Below are 20,993 nucleotides of genomic sequence, written 5' to 3'. Positions count from 1 at the left end.
TGTGCAAGGCAATAAAACGTCACTTACAATAACAATTAATCAAACTAATTTAAGTTTATTCACATGCCTATTCGTTCATGTAAATATGCATTTAAACATGTTTACAACAGTGAATGCGTTTACATTGCTTTCATGCAAGGAATGATTTTGATTTTCATACACATGTTCGAAGAGAAATGTATTGAACAGTCACAAAAGTAGTGTTTTGGGATGAACTTATTCGCATGTATCTGTGCGGCAGTTGTTACAACACATATTTTGATCAATTTCGTTGTTGTGAATACTGTTTTTTTACCCTAACATAAATGATGACAAATGTAACACAAATGCTAAATTGATCTAGGTAATTGATTTAGACGTGAGTATACATCAATATTGTATTACTTTGCTCTGGTCCAACACACAATTTAAAACAATATACATTCAGAAGCCAAATGTTTTATGTTCATCGTTTGTTGTTTCATGAATGTAACCTACCTAATTAGACTTTTTAACGGTTTGTAATAACACGAGCAACACGATGGATGCCATATGTGGAGCAGGATTTGATTACCCTTCTGAAGCACATGAGATCACTCCAAGCTTTTGGTTAGGTTCGTGTTCGCAAACTTTAGTTTTTTACGTTGTGTCATGTGTACTAGTATTTGTCTGTTTGTCTTTTTAATTTATAGTCATGGAGTTGTCAGTTTATTTTCGATCATTAGATTTATCTGTCACTCTGGTATCTTTCGCCCTCTTTTGCATAAGAAACGTGTGAAAATTAAACTTACAAAGCGTTAATCTCTGCTAGTTATGAATATTTATAATTAAAAATTGAAAAAGAAAATGTTTATACAAAATCTTAAGATTTTAATTTTCGGAGTGTTCTACATATAGTCCAAAGTGAACCTTTTTACCACGTCTAAGTTTCTAATGAATTAACCTTATATATAGAACTAATGTATGTATGTGAATTTTACAGAGAAACAGTTCTATATGAAAAGATTATTTTTAAATAGGTTTTCCATATTAATTGTCTCTATGACGAATTCCCAATTTCCATTGAAATTTTAAGATTCATATTTATCGTTGTATAATCTACAAAAAGGTCGTCCTGATTTCTTTCAGTTAATTTAAAACGGTCTTTCTATGTATACATTTCAACTGTTTGGACATGTATAGAAACCTAATTTAATAAGTGTTAATCCCTTTGCCGTTTAATCGATTACTACGTGTATGGAACCTTACCCTATGAACTGCTCTAGTCTAGCTGGATACGTCTACGGATAATTGGCTGGTTCAAAAAAGAGATACGGCAAAAAGAAAACAAATTCTAGTTTGAAATTTAGGAATTTATTCTCATAGAAATATTGGAGCAAATTTAAGACAAAACTCATAATATGACTCACTATAGTTGCTGACCTCTGGTTTGTTATTTAAGGATGGAAATGAATTATTTCGCACAACGTTTTGTGGTGCATATTTTGTTAATAGCGTCCCTGTATCAACAAAACGATATTGAAAATATCAACTTTGCAATGTTTACAGGGTTAGACATATTCTGACAAGCGGTTTCCCACTGAAACAACAAAAGATGTTTTTAAATACCCTCCAAAATATAAATGTTTAACTACATATTAGTGAATACAGTCTCTTAATTGTAGACAAGAAACTTGTGAACAAAACAATTATATAAAACGTCCAAGAAAACGATATGAGACTATGTGTGGCGTGTTTTAGTTTTTGTAGCCAAAACAAGAAACGTTCCAATTTTCAGGACAGGAGGTAAACTGATAAGACTTTGTTGCAAGGGTATGATTTTCTACTATTTGACTTTCTGTAGAGCCCATGGCCTTGCACTAAAGTGTTCATTTCCATATTTTTTAAATTAATGCAAAGAAGGTTTATATGGGCTTGATAAGTGACACTTGGGTTTGATCCTAACTTCTCAAGCAGTAATACAACTTTGGTTTCATAAACATGCCAGATTGCTAGCTACTTTCAACTGAGAACACACATTTAAGGAATTACGTTTATAGCAATTATCTCAATCAAACAGTGCAAATTCTTTCTTTAAATAATTCAAAATTTAGTTACTATATCTTGGACACATCTACATGTATACAATCTGGAAATTGACAATTGGGCCAGCTGAAAACCAAATTTTAAGACAAGAGAGGTGATTTCTGCTTTCAAATTGTGAACTTTCCATTTCTACATTGTACGTTGCAACATTCCAGCAGCGCCGGCATACGAAATATGCATCCCCCGAGTAATACAATATTCCCGGGGTTGTATATCGTATCATGATTTCCTTGATAGCGGCTTGCTGCTGAAAAGGGAGCTATTGAACCAAGAGTTCCAAATGGTGAAGTTGAAATCATTCCTTCCTTTCTTAAATTTTGCATTAGGTATTTTTTTACGGACGCCAGCATTATGGAATATCCGTTTCAAAGATAAAGATAATATCGGATATGTTCCTTTTGTTTTTACTTCAACCCCGTTCCCTTTTCACGAAAACGACCTACGAAATAAGATTATCTACTGGGTTTGCAATAACATGATATACACGACGTGTGCCACAGAGCAGGCTCTGCTTACTCTTCCGGAGCACCTACGATCACCCAAACTGTTGATGGAATTTTTGTTGCTTAGTCTTTAGTTTTCAGTGTTCTGTATTAGTAATATCATTTGTCTGTTTGTCATTTCATTTTTTACCCATGCCGTTCTCAATTTATTTTTAATCTATGATTTTGGGTGTGCTTCTAGTGTTTTTTGCTTCCACCTTTTGCAAGAACAAAAAAAAATGTTTTTAAAGAAGCAAGTTTTTATAAGATGTGTAACGATGTGAAAGTATAAGGATGTTGTTATATTTAGATTGGCTGATATCGCAAGAGAGGCAATCAACCAGTTACTATTGTTGATGAAAATCAAGCATATCTACTGGTAAAATCCCGCAATCCAAAACATCATATTAAGAATCAAGAAGGCTATACTTTGATCTAGACCTAATAATTGCATAACATCTAAAACCAGGAATAAGCAAAGTTAAAAATAAAAACATCATTACAGATCAAAGGTAGCTTGGTGTTTGATAACATAAATACATAGTATTTCCTAAATGAAGAAAAATCTTAGATGTTTTGTTATGATGATAAATAAAAGAAAAAGACAAACACGGAAAAAGAATCTGTAAAGGGGTTTGAGGTATTATATTAACCATATTTATCTAAAAGGAAATGCTGGAAATGTGTTAAAATATTTCGGATAACGAAGGAACATCATATAATTCCTCAATTTGAAATAAATTTTAATTCAAGCAACAATATTTAAACCTACACAAATTAAAGTTGAAATCCCCAAATAAGTCAGTATATTATGTGCGCATGTTTATAACCAGATTTTCATTTACTTTATAATTTGAGCTGATGAAGTGGAACACTTTTGTTTTAAAAAGAAACTTCGTCTTTGAAACTTCACGACAATTTTTCATTTTAATATGCCACAAAAATTGTCACTTACTATATGTACATACAATTGTGAGAAACGCTTTTAGGGATTGCAAAATTTAAAAGACAAAAAGCAATATTCAGCATAATTGAAAGCAAAATGCCTCTCTCTGTTTCAAAAGTGCATTTAACACTAATTGTAGTGTAAACATGAACTGAATCTAGTTATTTTTATTTATTTATATTATCTACGCAGAAATGCCGTATTGAAATTAATACGATTTATTTTCAAAACGACATTTCGACGTAAGATTAGCTTGTGTTTAATCGTTCTGAAATTAATCAGAAATAGATAGAAAATGCATATGAACACACTTTTATGGGCCTCTTGTTATACACGAATATTTAACATGTTGCAAAACTTCCTACGGAAATATTCTGACCTTAAAATGTACTAACATACATATATGTATAATGTTATTTTAGTTTTTTCATATTTTTACATTTACACGAGAGAGTCATGGGCGAGATAATTTTGTACTGACTTAAAATGATTAGTTTCGGATGGTAATGTAAATGAATACCTTGATGATTGTGTGTTGAAAAATATATTTTTGAAGAAGAAAAAGTTATTCTCGTCTACAATGAAACTTGCAATGAAGTATGCCATGGTTTCATTTTATGTTATATTGATCATTTTGATATATACAGTTAATATATATTGGCCATTCGATAAGACAAAGGATCAGGGATTTAAAATCAACATATCCATGGGACCAGGTAAGAAATACAGAAAGTGAGTAAAGATACCAAAGGGACATTCAAAATCAATAAGTCGATGAAAAAAACGATCATGCATTGCAAAGGGGAAAAAGACAACCGTCTTCAAAACAATACACGAAAATTCAAAGACTAGTCCATCCGACCTTTCCAATTGATAAAGCAAGTGTAACGACAGGTACTCAGGACGAGTTGGCTAATCCTGTAAATTAGCTACATGTATGCCACCTTTTTATTGTTTCTACATCCTTTTGGTCTATTTTCTATTAACGTAAAATTATTTCGACGCTTATATACGCTTAAAAACAGCGAGTTAATGTGTGTTGATGAACTTATTTACACACGCAAAGACAAACGTTCTACATCTTAAAACCTTGAAGTATACTGATCTCAAATCATACATTACTTTTTTTTCGTCTTAAATCTGATACATTGTTAGATTTGAACATTAATGGTACACAATATTCTCATATGTTTCAATCTTTGCTGTATTCAGTCACCTAAACTACGAACATTCCTGTTTAATCATCAATTTCATACGATATACACAATTTCGATCTCAAGAAAAGATCGTTGAAATAAGAGTTTTATCAGAAAAGCTCATTTCCAATTAGACAACACAAATATGTTTCTACTACATTTTCCAAATTTTTGTTTATTCTACAAGGCGATCATGGAACAGCAGTTGTTATCAACCCAGATCAGTTATCGTATGACGAAAGAATTTTATACAAAAGCTTAAGGGAAAAATATGGTTTCAATACATTTGTCAGTGATCTGATATCTCCACACAGATCACCAGGAATTCTTCTTCACGAACAGTTAAGTAACTAATTTATTCAATATTTAATCCCGTAATAATGTTTTACTTCTTTTCCCTCGAAAAAAGATACATCCAAAAGTTTGATACACTTTATTATAAGATGACTATGAAAAACAAGGAGCGATTGTAATTTATATCTCGCTTGTTTTCAAATCAAGCAAAGCTATACATACGTTTTGTAGTCATATTAAGTAAAATACATGTGGATTGAAGGTGTGCTTAGATATATTGAGTGTTTGAACCTTTATAGTGATAACAAATTAACATTATGTCATAGGCTATACAATATTATATGTTAATCAATATATAGATGTAAAAGTGACTTGTATATTTCTGTCAATGACATAATAAATGTAATAAATAGTTGTTCGAAATTGTGATCCTTGATTCACAATGTTTGATGAACAATGTTAGGTCCATATTTTCTATCAACTCACTATTAAAGGCCTACGTAAAATAGACATTTGGTCAAATATTATGCTACTAACCAGATAATTTCGTTTGGTAATGTATATATATATATATTTCGGTTGAAAAAAACGGTTGCCTCTGTAAACTATGCACACAAACGGTAAAACTTTACTTTTCAAAAGAAATCATATATCTACGAAATCTAGATAAAAGAAAAACATATGCGAGTAATTATAAAGGCAATTATTGTTATTTATATTCACCTCCACAGAGTGAAATGATATATAAAACATAATTTCTTTACTTTATCATTCAGATGTAGACAACTGACATACACCGTGTCCGATCAAGTTAGTGTTATCATTGCCTTCAGAAATGAATATTGGAGCGTACTTCTCCGAACTATCCATAGTATTTTGAACAGAACTCCGCCACATCTTTTAAGGGAGATAATTTTGGTTGATGATGGATCTGATGATGGTAATTAGATATTGATATAGATTTAACCGACGAAGGACGGCGACGTAGACCTATAGACAAAATTATTAAACACGACCATATTTTGCATGTGTCATTCTAGGTTTATAGCCAGTACTTCAGTAAATGTCATCGATAGCTATTTGCTTGATTAACTTAGTTTTGGTTTATTGTTTTGTCTATAAATAAGCCGTTGGCTTTCTTGTTTACTTTTTCCTTGCATTTCTAAAATATAAAAAAAGAAGATGTGGGATGATTGCCAATGAGAAAACTCTCAACAAGAGGCCAAAATGACAACTATAGGTCACTCTACCGCCTTCAATGTAAAATGACATTGTAAAACAATAAAAAAAAAATAACGGCCTTATTTATATACATGTATGTATTATCAGTATCAAACGAGTAAACTAAAAGTATTTTTTTGTTTAATAAAGTATAAGTCTGATCGTGTCTGTTTTGTTTTAAAGATAACACCAATAATATATAACTGACACATATCAAGTAATGAATAAATGTTGACAGTAATATTCATGTGGTAAACTTGAAAACATGGTATTGTACGATGGTACATGTATTATATGTGTTATGGTATGATGGTATGGTACCAATAGCAACATTCCATGGTATGCATAAATGGTACCATGGTATGGTATGATGGTTAGGAACAAATTACTATGCCATGTTATGAAGCATGGTATGGTATGAATTATTTTCTAATAGAAAATACTAATAAAAAAGAAAGTGGATGTAGATCATTTACATAAATATGTGAACAAGAAACAAGAAAAAACTAAAAAAAAAAACCAGATAGATAACTATAAAGTAAAGATCATCAAGATAAAAAAAACTATGCCTGGGGCTGACACATTGAACATTATTCTTTGGAATTTTTTCTCAATATTTTGAACGACAATAATCCAGATCTGTGCTAGAACTATCCATTCACTAAAATGCTTGATGCTTTTTTATTCGACTTCTAAAGTACTAGTAAACTGTTTTAACTTAAACTTCTTATTGAAAATAAATCTGTTCTTTTTAGATAACGCTTGACAATTGTGCGTCAGCTAGAAAAACAATAATTTTACCATATATACTGATGGAAAGTGTTTATGTTCAAGCAACTGCAATCGTTATGTCTTTCACACTGTATTCACTGTAACTTTCATGTTTTCTTTAGATCATTTATATTCATTTAGTTTAGGGCTATCTCATACAAATAGTTGTTTTCTCTATGAACATAATATATGATTGAGTAGCCCTTCATGCCGTAGGTGTTTGTATGTAACATATCCAATTACAAGTATTTGTTTAACAAACTGCAATAGGTATTCATTGACTGATTTTGATACTCTTGTATTAATTTACTAGTGCAATTATTTGTTGTTCTTGAGGGAACCTCCATTCGAATTGGCGATGATTCTTGGAAAGATTCATGAGTAACTATAATCCAAACATTGATTTATCTTAATGGCATCCCTTTTTGATTAAGGACTTAATATCATTTCTGAAATTGTTTTAATTTCAAGATATTGATATTGGTCTACATTTTCCATATTTATCTACATTTTCCATTTTGGTCACTTTTTCTATTCCAGATGCATTAAAAGGAAAACTTGACATTTATGTTTCTTATCTCAGAAACGTACGTATTTTGCGAAGGAAAAATTCAACCGGACTAATGTCAGCAAAGCAGCATGGGATTGACCAATCACATACTGATATCATAGTTGTCATGGATTCTCATCATGAAGTAGCAGATGGTATTTATATATGAACATGTTGCTTTATCTCTCTCTCTCTCTCTCTCTCTCTCTCTCTCTTTGTTGTGAATTGTTATTAAAGTACCAGGATTTTAATTTAAAGTTGAAATCATCCCTTCGAGAAAAATATGCTGACGTAGATAATTATTTTACAAGTCACGACTGATACAGGGGAGATCACATCTAACCTCTCATTAGAACTGTCATAATATCTGTCATAGAACTGTTCTAACCTGTCCTAGAACAGTTCTACCCTGGATGAATTATGGGATATTAATGACAAAAGTGTTGTATTATAACGTAAAAAAACTATATACATTTGCACCATCTCGTCAATTTAGCCAGACTTATCCATAACGATTATAAATGATATCTGGGAGTCTGAAACTCAGAAAAATATACTCATCTGAAAATGAATGAAATATTTGCACCTGGACGTTCAGCTACAAACAAAATCATGCATTTTTCTTTGCATTCTTCAAATTATATTAATAGTATACTATTCCAAGAAGATAACTTCCTATACATGTACTTTTTATTTTAAAATAAAGTAGAAGAATCAGTCATGTGTGTGAGTGTTGGATAATGCCGTAAAATAGTTTGGTTTAAAAAAAAACACCATTACAAACCTGAGACTACTATAGAGTAGTCTCAGCACAAACTAACGGACTTAAAAAGTCACTTAAGTGACGGTTCATTATTATGGATACAGAGCGGAAATAACGGCGCACTAAATTCTTAGATATGGTATAAATACACCTTATCGCTATTTGTCTGCCATTACTGGATATCACACAGGTTCCCGTAAAAATTTGACGTCATAAAACAAAATATCTGACGCCACAATGCCAAAGTGATTGTTGTATGCTTCAAAAGCTCAAGAGGCCGGGTCAGCCAGGATTAGTAATTAGGTGAATTGTGTTCCAAACTTGGTGTCATTTTTATCATACGATCCGTCCTAAAATAGAAATATTATTGGTTTACAATGACTGAAGCCATATATATTTACATGATAAGTGTAAATAACTTCAGCTTTGGTTTTTTGGTTGATGTGGTCAAATAATTTTGTTAAAACGACTCAGTCTGATACATGTATATCAAAACTACTGAAATTTGTTTACAATTCACTATTCTGAATAAAAAGAGGACTTGCAGAAAATTGCTGGTACTCTAAATTGATGTGGAAATTTTTTTTGTAGCCAATGTGCTACAATATTGCTGTCATTTGAATCCATCGTGATATGTAACTATAAGTGATTTACTATGCGGCATAAATATATATTAAAATTTACATTATAAAGTGTAAATATGGTCAGTTTTGGTTGATGCTGTCACATATTATCAGTTTTGGTTGATGCTGTCACATATGTTCAGTTTTGATTGATGCTGTCAAATATGATCAGTTTTCATGGTTTTGGTTGATGCGGACAAATAATTTTGGTATATCCATGAGTCAGTCTGAGATATCAAAACTACTGAAATTAGTTAAAGATTCAAAATTTGGATTAAAAAGAGGACCTGCTGGCACTATAAACTGATGCGGGCATAATTTTGTTTTCCAATATTGCTTTCATTTATATTCAACAATCCATCCTGCTATAAAAATATAAGCTCGTGCAATATAAAATTCTACTCGGAACAATATTCCCCGATATTCATGCAGTAACCCTTTAATATAGATCATGTATATTATCATGATTATACACTTCATCCTTACATAAAAATATTACAGATTTACTATGCGACTATAAGAGTTACATAAAAAAAGAGCAAATATGGTAAGTTTTGGTTGATGTGCTCAAATATGGTCAGTTTTGGTTGATGCTGTCAAATATGGTCAGTTTTGTTTGATCCAGACAAATAATGTTGTTTCGTAAGTCAGTCTGAGGTATGAAAACTACTAGTACTGATATTTGTTTCTGATGCGATATTTTGAATAAAGATAGGAAATGCTGGCACCCTCAATTGAAGCGGAAAAAAAATTGTGGTAATTAATTTCCAATATTGCAATTATTTTTATACTTCAGTCCCTCTCGGCCTAAAATTATAACTGAATTAATGTGCAGCTATATAGATTTACATAATAAAAAGCAAATATGGTAAGTTTTGGTTCATGCAGTCAAAAGATTGTATTACACGATTCAGTCTGAAGTATAAAAACTACTGATATTTGTTTATGATTCAATATTTTGAATAAAACAAGGACATTGCTCATTGGAAAATCATGGGAAGGGGGCCAAGGGTTGAAACCCCACCTTTTTTTTTTAACATCAATGCATTTGAATGGGAGCATATAGCCTTTTAAAAATAGCTAGATCTGCCCCTGTATGCTGGCAATTTAAATTGATGCGAACAATTTTTTTTCCAAAATTGCTGTAACTTGTATATTACAGTCCCTCTAGACCTAAAGTTAAAACTGAAGTTTGGTGCAGCTATATAGATTAGCAGGAAGAAACAGCAAATAATGGCAGTTTAGATTGATGCGGTCAAAACATTTTTGTTAAACAGGTCGTCCGAGGTATAAAAAATACTCGTAAACTGATATTATATTGTTTAATGTGGTCCGATATTTTTGTGATGTGATAACGAGCCATCCTGACTCACGGAATAAACAATTCAAATAATAACCCCCCCCCCTAATACTAACGGCCTAATTTATGTACAAAAAAATGAAAGAAAAACAAACAATTGATGTAACACACCAACAAAAGAAAATCACTGAATTACATGCTCCTGACTAGGAACAGGCACATACATGCAGAATATGGCGGAGTTAACAGGTTAAACATGTTCTCTCGCCGATTATAAATCTGAAATAAATCCGGCAAAATAGCAAAACACTATGATTTTAATCGCTTTTTCACCCAAGCCTTAATATTAAGACAAAGAGTTCCTCAAACTTATAAATCAACTCTAGCCGTAGAATTTATAAATCAATTTTAGCCGTAGAATTTATAAATCAATTTTAGCCGTAAAATTTATAAATCAATTCTGGCCGTAGAAATTAGAAATCATTTCTAACCGTGGAACTAATACAAGAAATAAAACCTACCAAATATTTGGTCAGTTCTAGCTAGAACTGTCTAAAACTGTTCTAGGGTAGAACTGTCAGGATCATTTCTAGGTAGAACTATCCAAATCAATTCTAGACAGAACTGACCAAATCAGTTCTAGATAGAACAGTTTTAACCTAGAACTGACTAAAAGGTGTCAGGCTGACAGTTCTACGTACTGTTCTAGAACAGTTCCCCTGACAGATTTAATGAGAGGTTAGAAGTGATCTCCACTCTATGTTCCAATTGTCGATAAAACAATAAATTTTCAAAACGAAGGTGGCCTGCCGAATAAGACTTATCACCGGGTTTCTACTTGCATGATAAGCACGATGAGTGCAACATATTGAACAGGACTGACTTCCCACTCCGGAGCATATGATATTACAAGTTGTCCTCTGATCGGTTTCCGTTATTTGCCATCACATTGTCAGTTTGTTTCGACTTATAAGTTTGACTTATATTTTTTGATTAATTAAAGCTCTCTATCAAAAATTTAGAATTATAAGTATAAAACACTTTTTTTCTGAAGGTTGTTGATGTGTTAACCTGGGCTCTTTCTCACAAACTTAACAAAGGAGTAACTTTTATTCAGTTTATGAGTTAATCGTTCCGGTTTATACATCAATAACCTCTCCAAAACATGTGTTTGATCCTAAATTAAATGAAAAAAGGTGAATTCCGTGGAAAGAGTCACTTGTAGTGGTAAAATGGAATATATAGGCAAAATATTCCAAAAATTCAAAGCCTTTTATAAAACCAACCATTGTCTTTAAGAAAATGTCTGTACATAGTCAGGAATATAAAAGTTCTTTTCCGATGTTCAACATGATCCGATGATTGATAACGTTAGTTTTTGTCAGTTTTCTGCTTACGAAACTTTGAATTTTTTTTTCGAAAAACAAAGTATTTTCTTATGCTAGGCGTAGATTATCTTAGCCGAATATGACACAACTTTTGGGAATTTCAAGTCTCCAATTATTTTCAACTTTCTACTTGTTTATCTTTATAACTATTTTGGTTTGACCGTCACTGATGAGTCGTATGTAGACGAAACACGCGTATGGCGTATCAAATTATAATCCTGGTACCTTTGACAACTATTTATGGAATTTCCGTTTTAAATTTTCATTGAAGTTCAGTATTCTTTAAAAATTTAATTGTTACACACAATTTCGATCTAACTATTATTTGTTAATGATAATATTAAATATTTTCAAAGCGAAATTCATCCTTGAAAGTTTAAGTGACATTATAATATACTAGTCAACAAAAGAAACGATACAAGACTTTTTTTTCGAATTAAAGATAGAGTTTTCCGTTCATTGGACCAATATTGAAGGTAGCAATACTTAATCATTATGGAAATATAAATCCGTTAAAAAAAGTTTTTTTGTTGCTTTTATGACGTTTTTTCGCAATTTTTTTTTTTACAAAATTTATATAGAACGACAATTTAAAAAACAGAAGTTCCGACAAACGAGTCAACCTCTCATTTAAAGGTAAAGACAGTGTTTGCCATCAATTTGTTTTTAAAAATCATTTAGTTTCTTCGTTTATTTGTTAAGCAAAGTCTGGTCTACGAGAAATCGTTTAAATGAATACATTAGTAACTGATTTACCATAGACAGTATGTGTAAAGTGATATTAAAAAGCGGTAGCAATCTCTCAAAATTAATCCGAAAGGTTCAAAATTTACTGTGTGTTGTTTTCATATCTAATAGATATAGGAAGATGTGGTGTGAGTGCCAATGAGACAACTCTCCATCCAAATAACAATTTAAAAAGTAAACCATTATAGGTTAAAGTACGGCCTTCAAAACGGAGCCTTGGCTCACACCGACCAACAAGCTATAAAGGGCCCCACAATTACTAGTGTAAAACCATTCAAACGGGAAAACCAACGGTCTAATCTATATAAACAAAACGAAAAACGAGAAACGAGAAACACGTACATATCACATAAACAAACGACAACTACTGTACATCAGATTTCTGACTAAGGACAGGTGCAAACATTTGCAGCGGGATTAAACGTTTTAATATATCCAAACCTTCTCCCTTTTTCTGAAACAAAAGCATAACATCACAACATAGAAAAAAACACGATAAAATATTAATTGACAGACTTAACTCAATCAAAAAACGTATGATTATACAATGAACGAATAAATTTGATCTGCGATATCTGAATACAAATGCACAATTAATTAAATATAAGAGACAAACATTCATGACCAAAAGCTAATGCATTGATTTGAGACGAAAATAAAAAAAAAAGATTTCAAAAAATTTGAAAAATCAATATTTCAACCCATCAGTTACACTATGAAACATAACTTGATTATCATATTGAATATTTTTAAACAAATTTGAAATTTAATTTAGTGCTAAGAAAATAATGTGTCGATTTTTTTTCAACTTTCCGAAAAACTAATTTGCACCCTTTGATGATTTACACGGAATTTAGATACTTTTCGACCAGTTTTGATTTTTATTTTCACATGTTCATACATTGTAAATGAAAGTTTTTTAAAATTTCATTTTGTTTTATATTGAATACTTTTTGATCAATTATATTTCAAAGTCGTGTATCGTTTCTTTTGTTGACTAGTATATGACAAGTGACAACAGCAAACACATTTCTCTAACCGAAGGAATCTTAACAATTTATATTTTCTCTATGGTTTACATTTTTTTGTTAAATGTTATTTTAAGAAATTATTTTTAACTGTTTTTACGTTTATTTTGTAATTACATAGTTGTAGTAAACTTTTCCATAAAAAAGTATTTCTTATCTGTTGCAATCCTGTTTTTTAATGTTTATTATATTATGTGTTTTTTTTAATATTTTTACAATAAGTATTCTGCGTTACAGTCGAATATAACAAAAACAAATTGTATTTGTAGTATGGTTGGAACCTCTAATTGACCACCTAAAGAAGAATCCACGAACACTCGTAGTTCCAGATGTTGGTATAATTGATCGTGAGCGTTTCAATATCCATATTTCCGATTTTAATAAGACAAACTTTAAGGTGTTTGCGTTTGACTTCAATTTGGATCAAAAAGTCATACCGCTTAGAAGAGAATATCTAGAAAGCAGAGAAAAATTTTGGGCTTCTCCAATAAGGTAAAAATATATATTTTTAGTCATCAAATGAAATAGAGGTAGAAAACTATTTTGTAGATGGTTTTTTTTAATTTCTAATCTCAAATGCCTATAATTACAATGAAAGAGCAGCAAAAATATTTCAGGACATAGAAAATTTGGTACCATTAAAACGTTTGATCCCGCTTCAAATGTGTGCACCTGTCAGAAATCTGATGTACAGTAGTTGTTTTTTTTTATATATAGATTATGCAGTGGGTTTTCCAGTTTCAATGGGTTTACACTTGTAATTTTGGGGCTGTTTATAGCTTATTGTTCTGTGTGTGCCAAGGTAACGTGTTGAAGGCGGTACATTGACCTATAATGGTTTGCTTTTGTAAATTGTTATTTGGATAGAGAGTTGTCTCATTTGCACTCACACCACATCTTCCTATATCTAATAACCAGATCTACAGGAAGCTATCGTCTACTGTCAAACGTCTCAACATTAATGTCAAAGATAGCATTGAATTGGGACGAAAAATTAATTCGAAAAAAATGAAGGATATCTATTGCTTATTGAAAATAAATAAACATAATAATAATTGTGTTCTTTTTGGAATTGTGTTTTATGTAGTTGATGACATCAAATAAGTCAACAGGTTGTGTATAAGCAAAATCACGCCTACTCTAATAAAAATGGAATTCAACATTTTTCATTGTGAAGATTGTTTAAAAGTAGTATTATAAAAAAAATATTTAACATGTTCGGATTATGAATATATTTGATCTTCGTTGTTATCCATTTGCTATTAACGAATCATTCAACGAATAATTCATATTATGCATTTAGACGAGAAACGCTAGAAATGTTACCGACGTAGTAATGAAATTTACGCAATACCCATTAAAATGCATGTCATTTGCAATTGATATTCCGACTTGATCTCAAATATCAAACTAATATAGGTAAGGTAATAACAAATTGATCGAGAACTGTGTTTAAAGTGAATCTATCATTAAAGGAGATTTTATGTATTAGTGAAATTCGTTAATCTATATTGTGCATTTTACTAGACATTATTCAGACATGCATAAGATGTACTTTACCCTTCTACAGTGTTATTTGATCACGTAATAATGAATAATAACTTAACACTGACATATCATATTGTAGAATACCCAGTATAATAGGTAATATATTTGCTGCCAACAAGACTTTCTTCCAGAAATTGGGAGGATTTGATACAGGAATGGAAATTTGGGGAGCTGAACAGATGGAGTTATCCATTAAGGTACACATTTTGATAAGCTTTAATTCTTTAAATAAATATTATTGATATTGATAATAAAAACATGTATACACATATGTACAAATGACATCAACAATTGACCAACGTAGATATTTTTTTATTGAAGAGAAGTTATTCCTCTTTGGATTTACCTAGCCTTGTTAATCAGCAACATTTATTTACCAATGCTCATCACATACTGCTGAAAAAGAAAAGGATTAAAAACCAAAACGTCAATAGATAACATGTCCCCTATACATATAAAATTAAGAAAGGAAAAGGTGAATGTGTCAAAGCGACAACCACCCGACAACAGAGCAGACAACAGCCGAAGGCAACCAAAGGGTCTTCAATGTAGCGAGAATTCCCGCACTCGTAGGTGTCCTTCAGCCGGCCCCTAAAAATATGCATACTAGTGCAGTGATAATGGACGTCATACTCAACTCCGAATTATACACAAGAAACTAAAATTAAACATCATACAAGACTAACAAAGGCCAGAGGCTCCTGACTTGGGACAGGCGAAAAATTGCGGTGGGGTTAAACATGTTTATGAGATCTCAACCCTCCCCCTAAACCTCTATCCAATGTAGAAAAGTAAACACATAACAATACGCACATTAAAATTCAGTTTAAGAGAAATCCGAGTCCGATGTCAAAAAATATGAATGAACGGCAAACCAATTTGAATAAAAATGTACCAGTCATGACCTGTATAAAAGGATAAATATAACTTTTCACATAAAATTCTTGAAATCTCCTTATAAACTTGTTAAATTTTATTTCTTCTCGTCTGCTGTTGCGCTTTCTGTATTGTCGTTGTCTACGTCAAAACGTCATAAATCAAAATCTAGCAAGATTTTTTTTAATGACCGTCATATACATAGAAACATCGCGTCAATATACTTCAAAACAGAAACAAGGCTTCGGACATGTAAAATATCTTTTGAAACACATGTACGTTTTATCAAATGAAAACAAATGTTATATATCCTTGTAAAGACCTCTCACAAAGATTATAATCGGTATACAATACAATATTGATAGCCATACATTCATATCTATTCTGTTTAAAAAATCAAAATACCGTACGGTGTAATTTTAATAATTTAATTGGTATTTATTATAAAATGTTCATTTAGATTGTTGACTATTACATGTACAATGTTTGTCTCATGTACCTTTTAAAACTAGTTCAGACAATTAGAAAACCAGTATGGAGCTTTCTTTAGTCTTCTAAATCCTTTCCTTGGCGACTTTATCAAAATATCTAACGGAGCACATACAGATTTTATATGTAGATCGACCCGAGCAAAACCAATGCATTGCTAATGTTTGATGTCAGGTGTGTATATCCTTGACAGTGTTGTGAAGGTGTCACTTGATATGACGTTTAGTAGTATAATACGGATGTGACTGCATAATAAGTATTATCATTTAAAACAATAGACTTATAAAATAATGCACATGCCAAAATTCTTTCTGTAGAAACTTCTTGTACATCATCATTTTCTTAACAAAAATATGTTTTGTTTGCAGTATATTTTATGCGGGGATGGTATATATGCCTTACCATGTTCAAAAGTCGTACATCTTTTTAGAGTAATTCCATGGCATCTCAACGATAAAAACGTGTCAAACGAGTATCGTGTTGCTGAAGTATGGCTTGATGAATATAAGCATATTTTTTTGGAGCAGAAGGGGGATAGCAAGGTAAGCTTAGCATTCGATAAACCCTAAATAGCATATTGAATTTACGTGGGTAGAGGAATTTGTATTGCTTGTCGAGTTGATGTAGTGAACAAATTATTCAACGGAGGGGAAATGATTTTATAGAAGTTTATTTTCATCATCATTTGAACTTCGTAAGAATCACCAAGTCATGATAAGCTATGAGTGTTAAAATACAAACTCTTTGTATAGATTTTGAATATCTAAATGTGATCTGAAGTTTGCAATACTAAAGGTTGCTTCACTATATTTAATGTTGATAGCTTTGAAATAAACATTTATATTTTTACGGATAACGATGTTGTCTTACTTTTTGCCATAAGGGCTTCACATTTGCTAAATAATTATGTTGTTTATGTGAATATTAGTAAGTACATTTAAAAAATAGAACAAACCATTTATATATTTAGTTTATTGGTTTTCTCTGGCTTATTGTATGTTGATGCCGCGGTCACAAAAACAAATGTAGGTATTATGGCCTACTTTTGAATAAGGTTTTTCATAGTTCAATTTAGCCGTTTACTCATGTTTGTGTATATATACTGGTGACTTTTCCAAGTTATTCTGTTATCAATTTAAATATAGATATTAAATTTTGGAGCCAGATGGATAACAATGCAAAATATCTATGATTATTTTATATCTCCCGAAAAGAGGCGTGGTTGGTGAAATAACCGTATTTACAAAGTGCAACCTATACAACCATTTATTAAAATAATGAACATATGCAAACACTATTTATCACAACAGCACTTACGTTTAAGAATCATACTTTAAACAAATTATTGCACATATACTTTATCTTTTATATTTCATTATAAAAAACACCCCCACTGCATCAATTATTTTTAATTTTCAAATTAAGATATCATATGTCAGTCTGTACCCATGCTGTTTTTTACTACATGAAATGCATAGAACTTGTATGAAATTATTCTGATGAAAATTGAAAGTTTTTTCAAAATATCATAAATGTAAATTAACGTAGTTAATCATTCCAATATTTAAGATTGTATTGAGTATCCGAACCTGCCTCTGTCTCAAGACCTCGTCTGTTTGTATGCTTATTTATCTATAAAAAATCACAATGTCGGCCTCGAATCGCTAAGTTAGACATCCAGTTTGCTAAAACTGTATGTGAACCATAAATCTTTAATCAATGCCATAATTCAAAAGTTGTATTCAATTATAAACCAGTGAATATTTGAACTCACTAAGAATTAAAGAACTGACTGCTGTAGTCGGTTGGCATATTTTAAAGCACAATGATTGTATCCTATACAAAAGACAAATATGCTATTAAAATCATAGACTTTAAATATCTTTTTTATGACCCAGGGGTAAGATATATATTTTTATGACCCATTTATGGGAATTATGTTTTCTCGTCTGGTCTGTGCGTCTGTCTATTTGTTCGTTCGTCCGTTTGTTCAACCGTTTGTCCGTCGGTTCAAACTTTTTTCCGTCGGTTCATTAGTCCGTCTGTTCCGCCTCAGGTTAAAGTTTTTGGTCGAAGTAGTTTTTGATGAAGTTGAAGTCTAATCAACTAAGAACTTAGTAAACATGCTCCCTATGATATGATCTTTCTAATTTTAATGTTTAAAGATGAAAGTTAGAGATTTTATTCCATTTTTACAGTCCAATAACATAGAAAATGATAGTGCGGATGGGGCATCCATGTACTTAAACATTTTCTTGTTTGCTTTAGTTTTTATGCAACTGGGGCATCCCATTTGCTAATCAATTCTGATGTTCAACAACAATATTCAATTTATCAAAGATCTATCAGTTTCAATGGCTGCGAAAAATAAAGACAAGCACTTGCTAATAGTTTAGGTATGCATGAATTAAGAGTTTACTTTGCTTCAGGTAAAACCATGTGTATTTATGCTGATTGAGTCATCATAGTAAAGGCCCAGAATTTTCTCAACCGTCATGAAATATTACTTTAATACGGCTGTGCGGCATACCTCTCACATGTAAATGCCCCATACTTCCAAAACTATACTAAAATTCAAGAAAGTTGATATTCACCAAATTATATGAATCCACAGCATATTGATACATTTTGTATCTATGCCAAACAAGGATAATATTTGTCTTTACTTTGACACGTGATGTTTCATATCAAGTTCAATGGGACATTTTAATATCAGATATTTCAAAATCATCAAAATATAGTACCTGAAAATTGAATTGGATGAATTTATTGAAATGAAAATGTGTATAGCGCAAGGCCATTTGTTAAGTATCAGATAAATGTAAACTTTCCACAAGAAACCAAAATGTTCATGAAATTAACAGCTTTAGGTCACCGCACGGTCTTAAACAATGTACAAAACCCTCAACGCATAACATGCTGTAAATGTCCCAAAATAAAATTCAAATGTAAAACTTTAAAACTGTAAAATTATCGGTCTTAATTTACTATATCAAAATAAATATGAACGATGAAACAAAGATAATTAGTTATCAAAGGTACCAGGCTTATAACATGATCAGCCAGGTGCGCGTTCCGTGTATGTAATACTCATTAGTGACGCTCAAAATCAACACAGTTATAAAGCCAAACAAATACAAAGATAGAGAGCATTGAGAGCCCAAAATTCAGAAAATATCAGCCAAAAATGGCTCAGATACATGAAGTATAGGCATGGGATCAGAAAATGTTTTAAAAAACACAAAAACAAACGATAGCATCTAAATACAGAATGTGACTGGATTAAACACGGAAGCGGGTGTTCATCCTAAATAGAGTAAATAACACTAAACACTAGTACATACTTGTTGAACGACATTGAACACGCCATATCGTATTGAAAGTTGTCGTGTGTACGGGGAGATAGGACACTCAGGGATTGATATTCTCTGATTGCATAGACAAACGTTTTGTTTTCAAATATTAATAAACTGTGTTTTGAAAAAAATAGATATAAATAAAATTGAGAATGGAAATGGGGAATGTATCAAAGAAACAACAACCCGATCATAGAAAAAACAACAGCAGTAGATCACCAATAGGTCTTCAATGTAACGAGAAATTCCCACACCCGGAGGCGTCCTTCAGCTGGCCCCTAAACAAATATATACTAGTTCAGTTATAATGAACGCCATACTAATTTCAAAATTGTACACAAGAAACTAAAATTAAAATAATACAAGACTAACAAAGACCAGAGGCTCCTGACTAAGAACAGGAGCAAACATGCGGCGGGGTTAAACATGTTTATGAGATCTCAACCCTCCTCCTATACCTCTAACCAATGTAGAAAAGTAAACGCATAACAATATGTACATTTAAAATTCAATTCATGAAAAGTCCGAGTCTGATGTAAGAAGATGTAACCAAAGAAAATAAACAAAATGACAATTATACATAAATAACAATAGACTACTAGTATTCAACTGACACGCCAGCTCCAGACTTCAATTAAACTGATTGAAAGATTATGATCTCTTTATATGAATACGGTTGTTTGTTGCTAGGAGTATCCAAACATCAAACATTTTTCTAAATGTAAACATGTATTAAGGTCACATTTTTTTATTTATGCGAAAGTGTTTTGATATTTCAACAAACCTCTGTTGTATAAACTTGCATATTGCCTTAAAACAAACATAATAAAAGCATAATACTATTTCAATTTCATCGATATTCCGGTATTTAATTATCATTGAGTTACTATTAGACATTTGCGGAAACTGTCATACACATACGATTAGAATTATAATATACTGAGTGCCAATGAAAACGCAACACTTTTGATTTTCCAAAAAATCTTATAATTTTTATTTTATCTATATTAGAACTTTGTACAGTTGGTTTAAAATAACTTTTAAGACAATTGATGACAACCTCACGCTTGAGTGATTTTTGGAACAAATGCGAAGTAAGGGTTATTTTGAACGGACAAAAACCGAGGTCACCGCTTTTCAACATACGCACCATTTTCACGATTTTGTCATTTAAAGCTTGGCTAATGTCATGAATTTTCCCGCTCTTATTGTAAGCAAACTGCAATAAACATCTGAGTAAATGCCAGGACTTTCTGACAACCAGCGACATGAAGGTTTGGACATGATCCAATGAAGCCTTTCACTGCAAACAATTACGAGAAGACTGAAGTTGTAGCCTCTACAATAACCC

At 31.5% G+C, this 20,993-nt stretch overlaps 1 protein-coding gene across 1 annotated transcript in view; it reads left to right on the top strand.

Moving 5' to 3' along the window:
• The first annotated feature begins 4,927 nt into the window (after positions 1-4,927).
• The window catches only part of LOC134722763 (polypeptide N-acetylgalactosaminyltransferase 5-like), a 32,519-nt gene continuing 16,453 nt past the window's right edge, over positions 4,928-20,993 (top strand). Inside the window, exons 1-6 of the mRNA XM_063586389.1 lie at positions 4,928-5,029; positions 5,759-5,922; positions 7,515-7,679; positions 13,643-13,865; positions 15,001-15,118; positions 16,655-16,828. Coding sequence (XP_063442459.1) covers positions 7,598-7,679; positions 13,643-13,865; positions 15,001-15,118; positions 16,655-16,828 — 597 coding nt within the window. The 5' untranslated portion in view covers positions 4,928-5,029; positions 5,759-5,922; positions 7,515-7,597. The remainder of the gene's footprint in view (positions 5,030-5,758; positions 5,923-7,514; positions 7,680-13,642; positions 13,866-15,000; positions 15,119-16,654; positions 16,829-20,993) is intronic.

The sequence above is a fragment of the Mytilus trossulus genome, chromosome 6 (genome assembly GCF_036588685.1).
Source record: "Mytilus trossulus isolate FHL-02 chromosome 6, PNRI_Mtr1.1.1.hap1, whole genome shotgun sequence".
NCBI lineage: Eukaryota > Metazoa > Mollusca > Bivalvia > Mytilida > Mytilidae > Mytilus > Mytilus trossulus.
The sequence above is the reverse complement of the archived record's forward strand: the minus strand, read 5'-3'. Positions and strand labels throughout refer to the sequence as shown.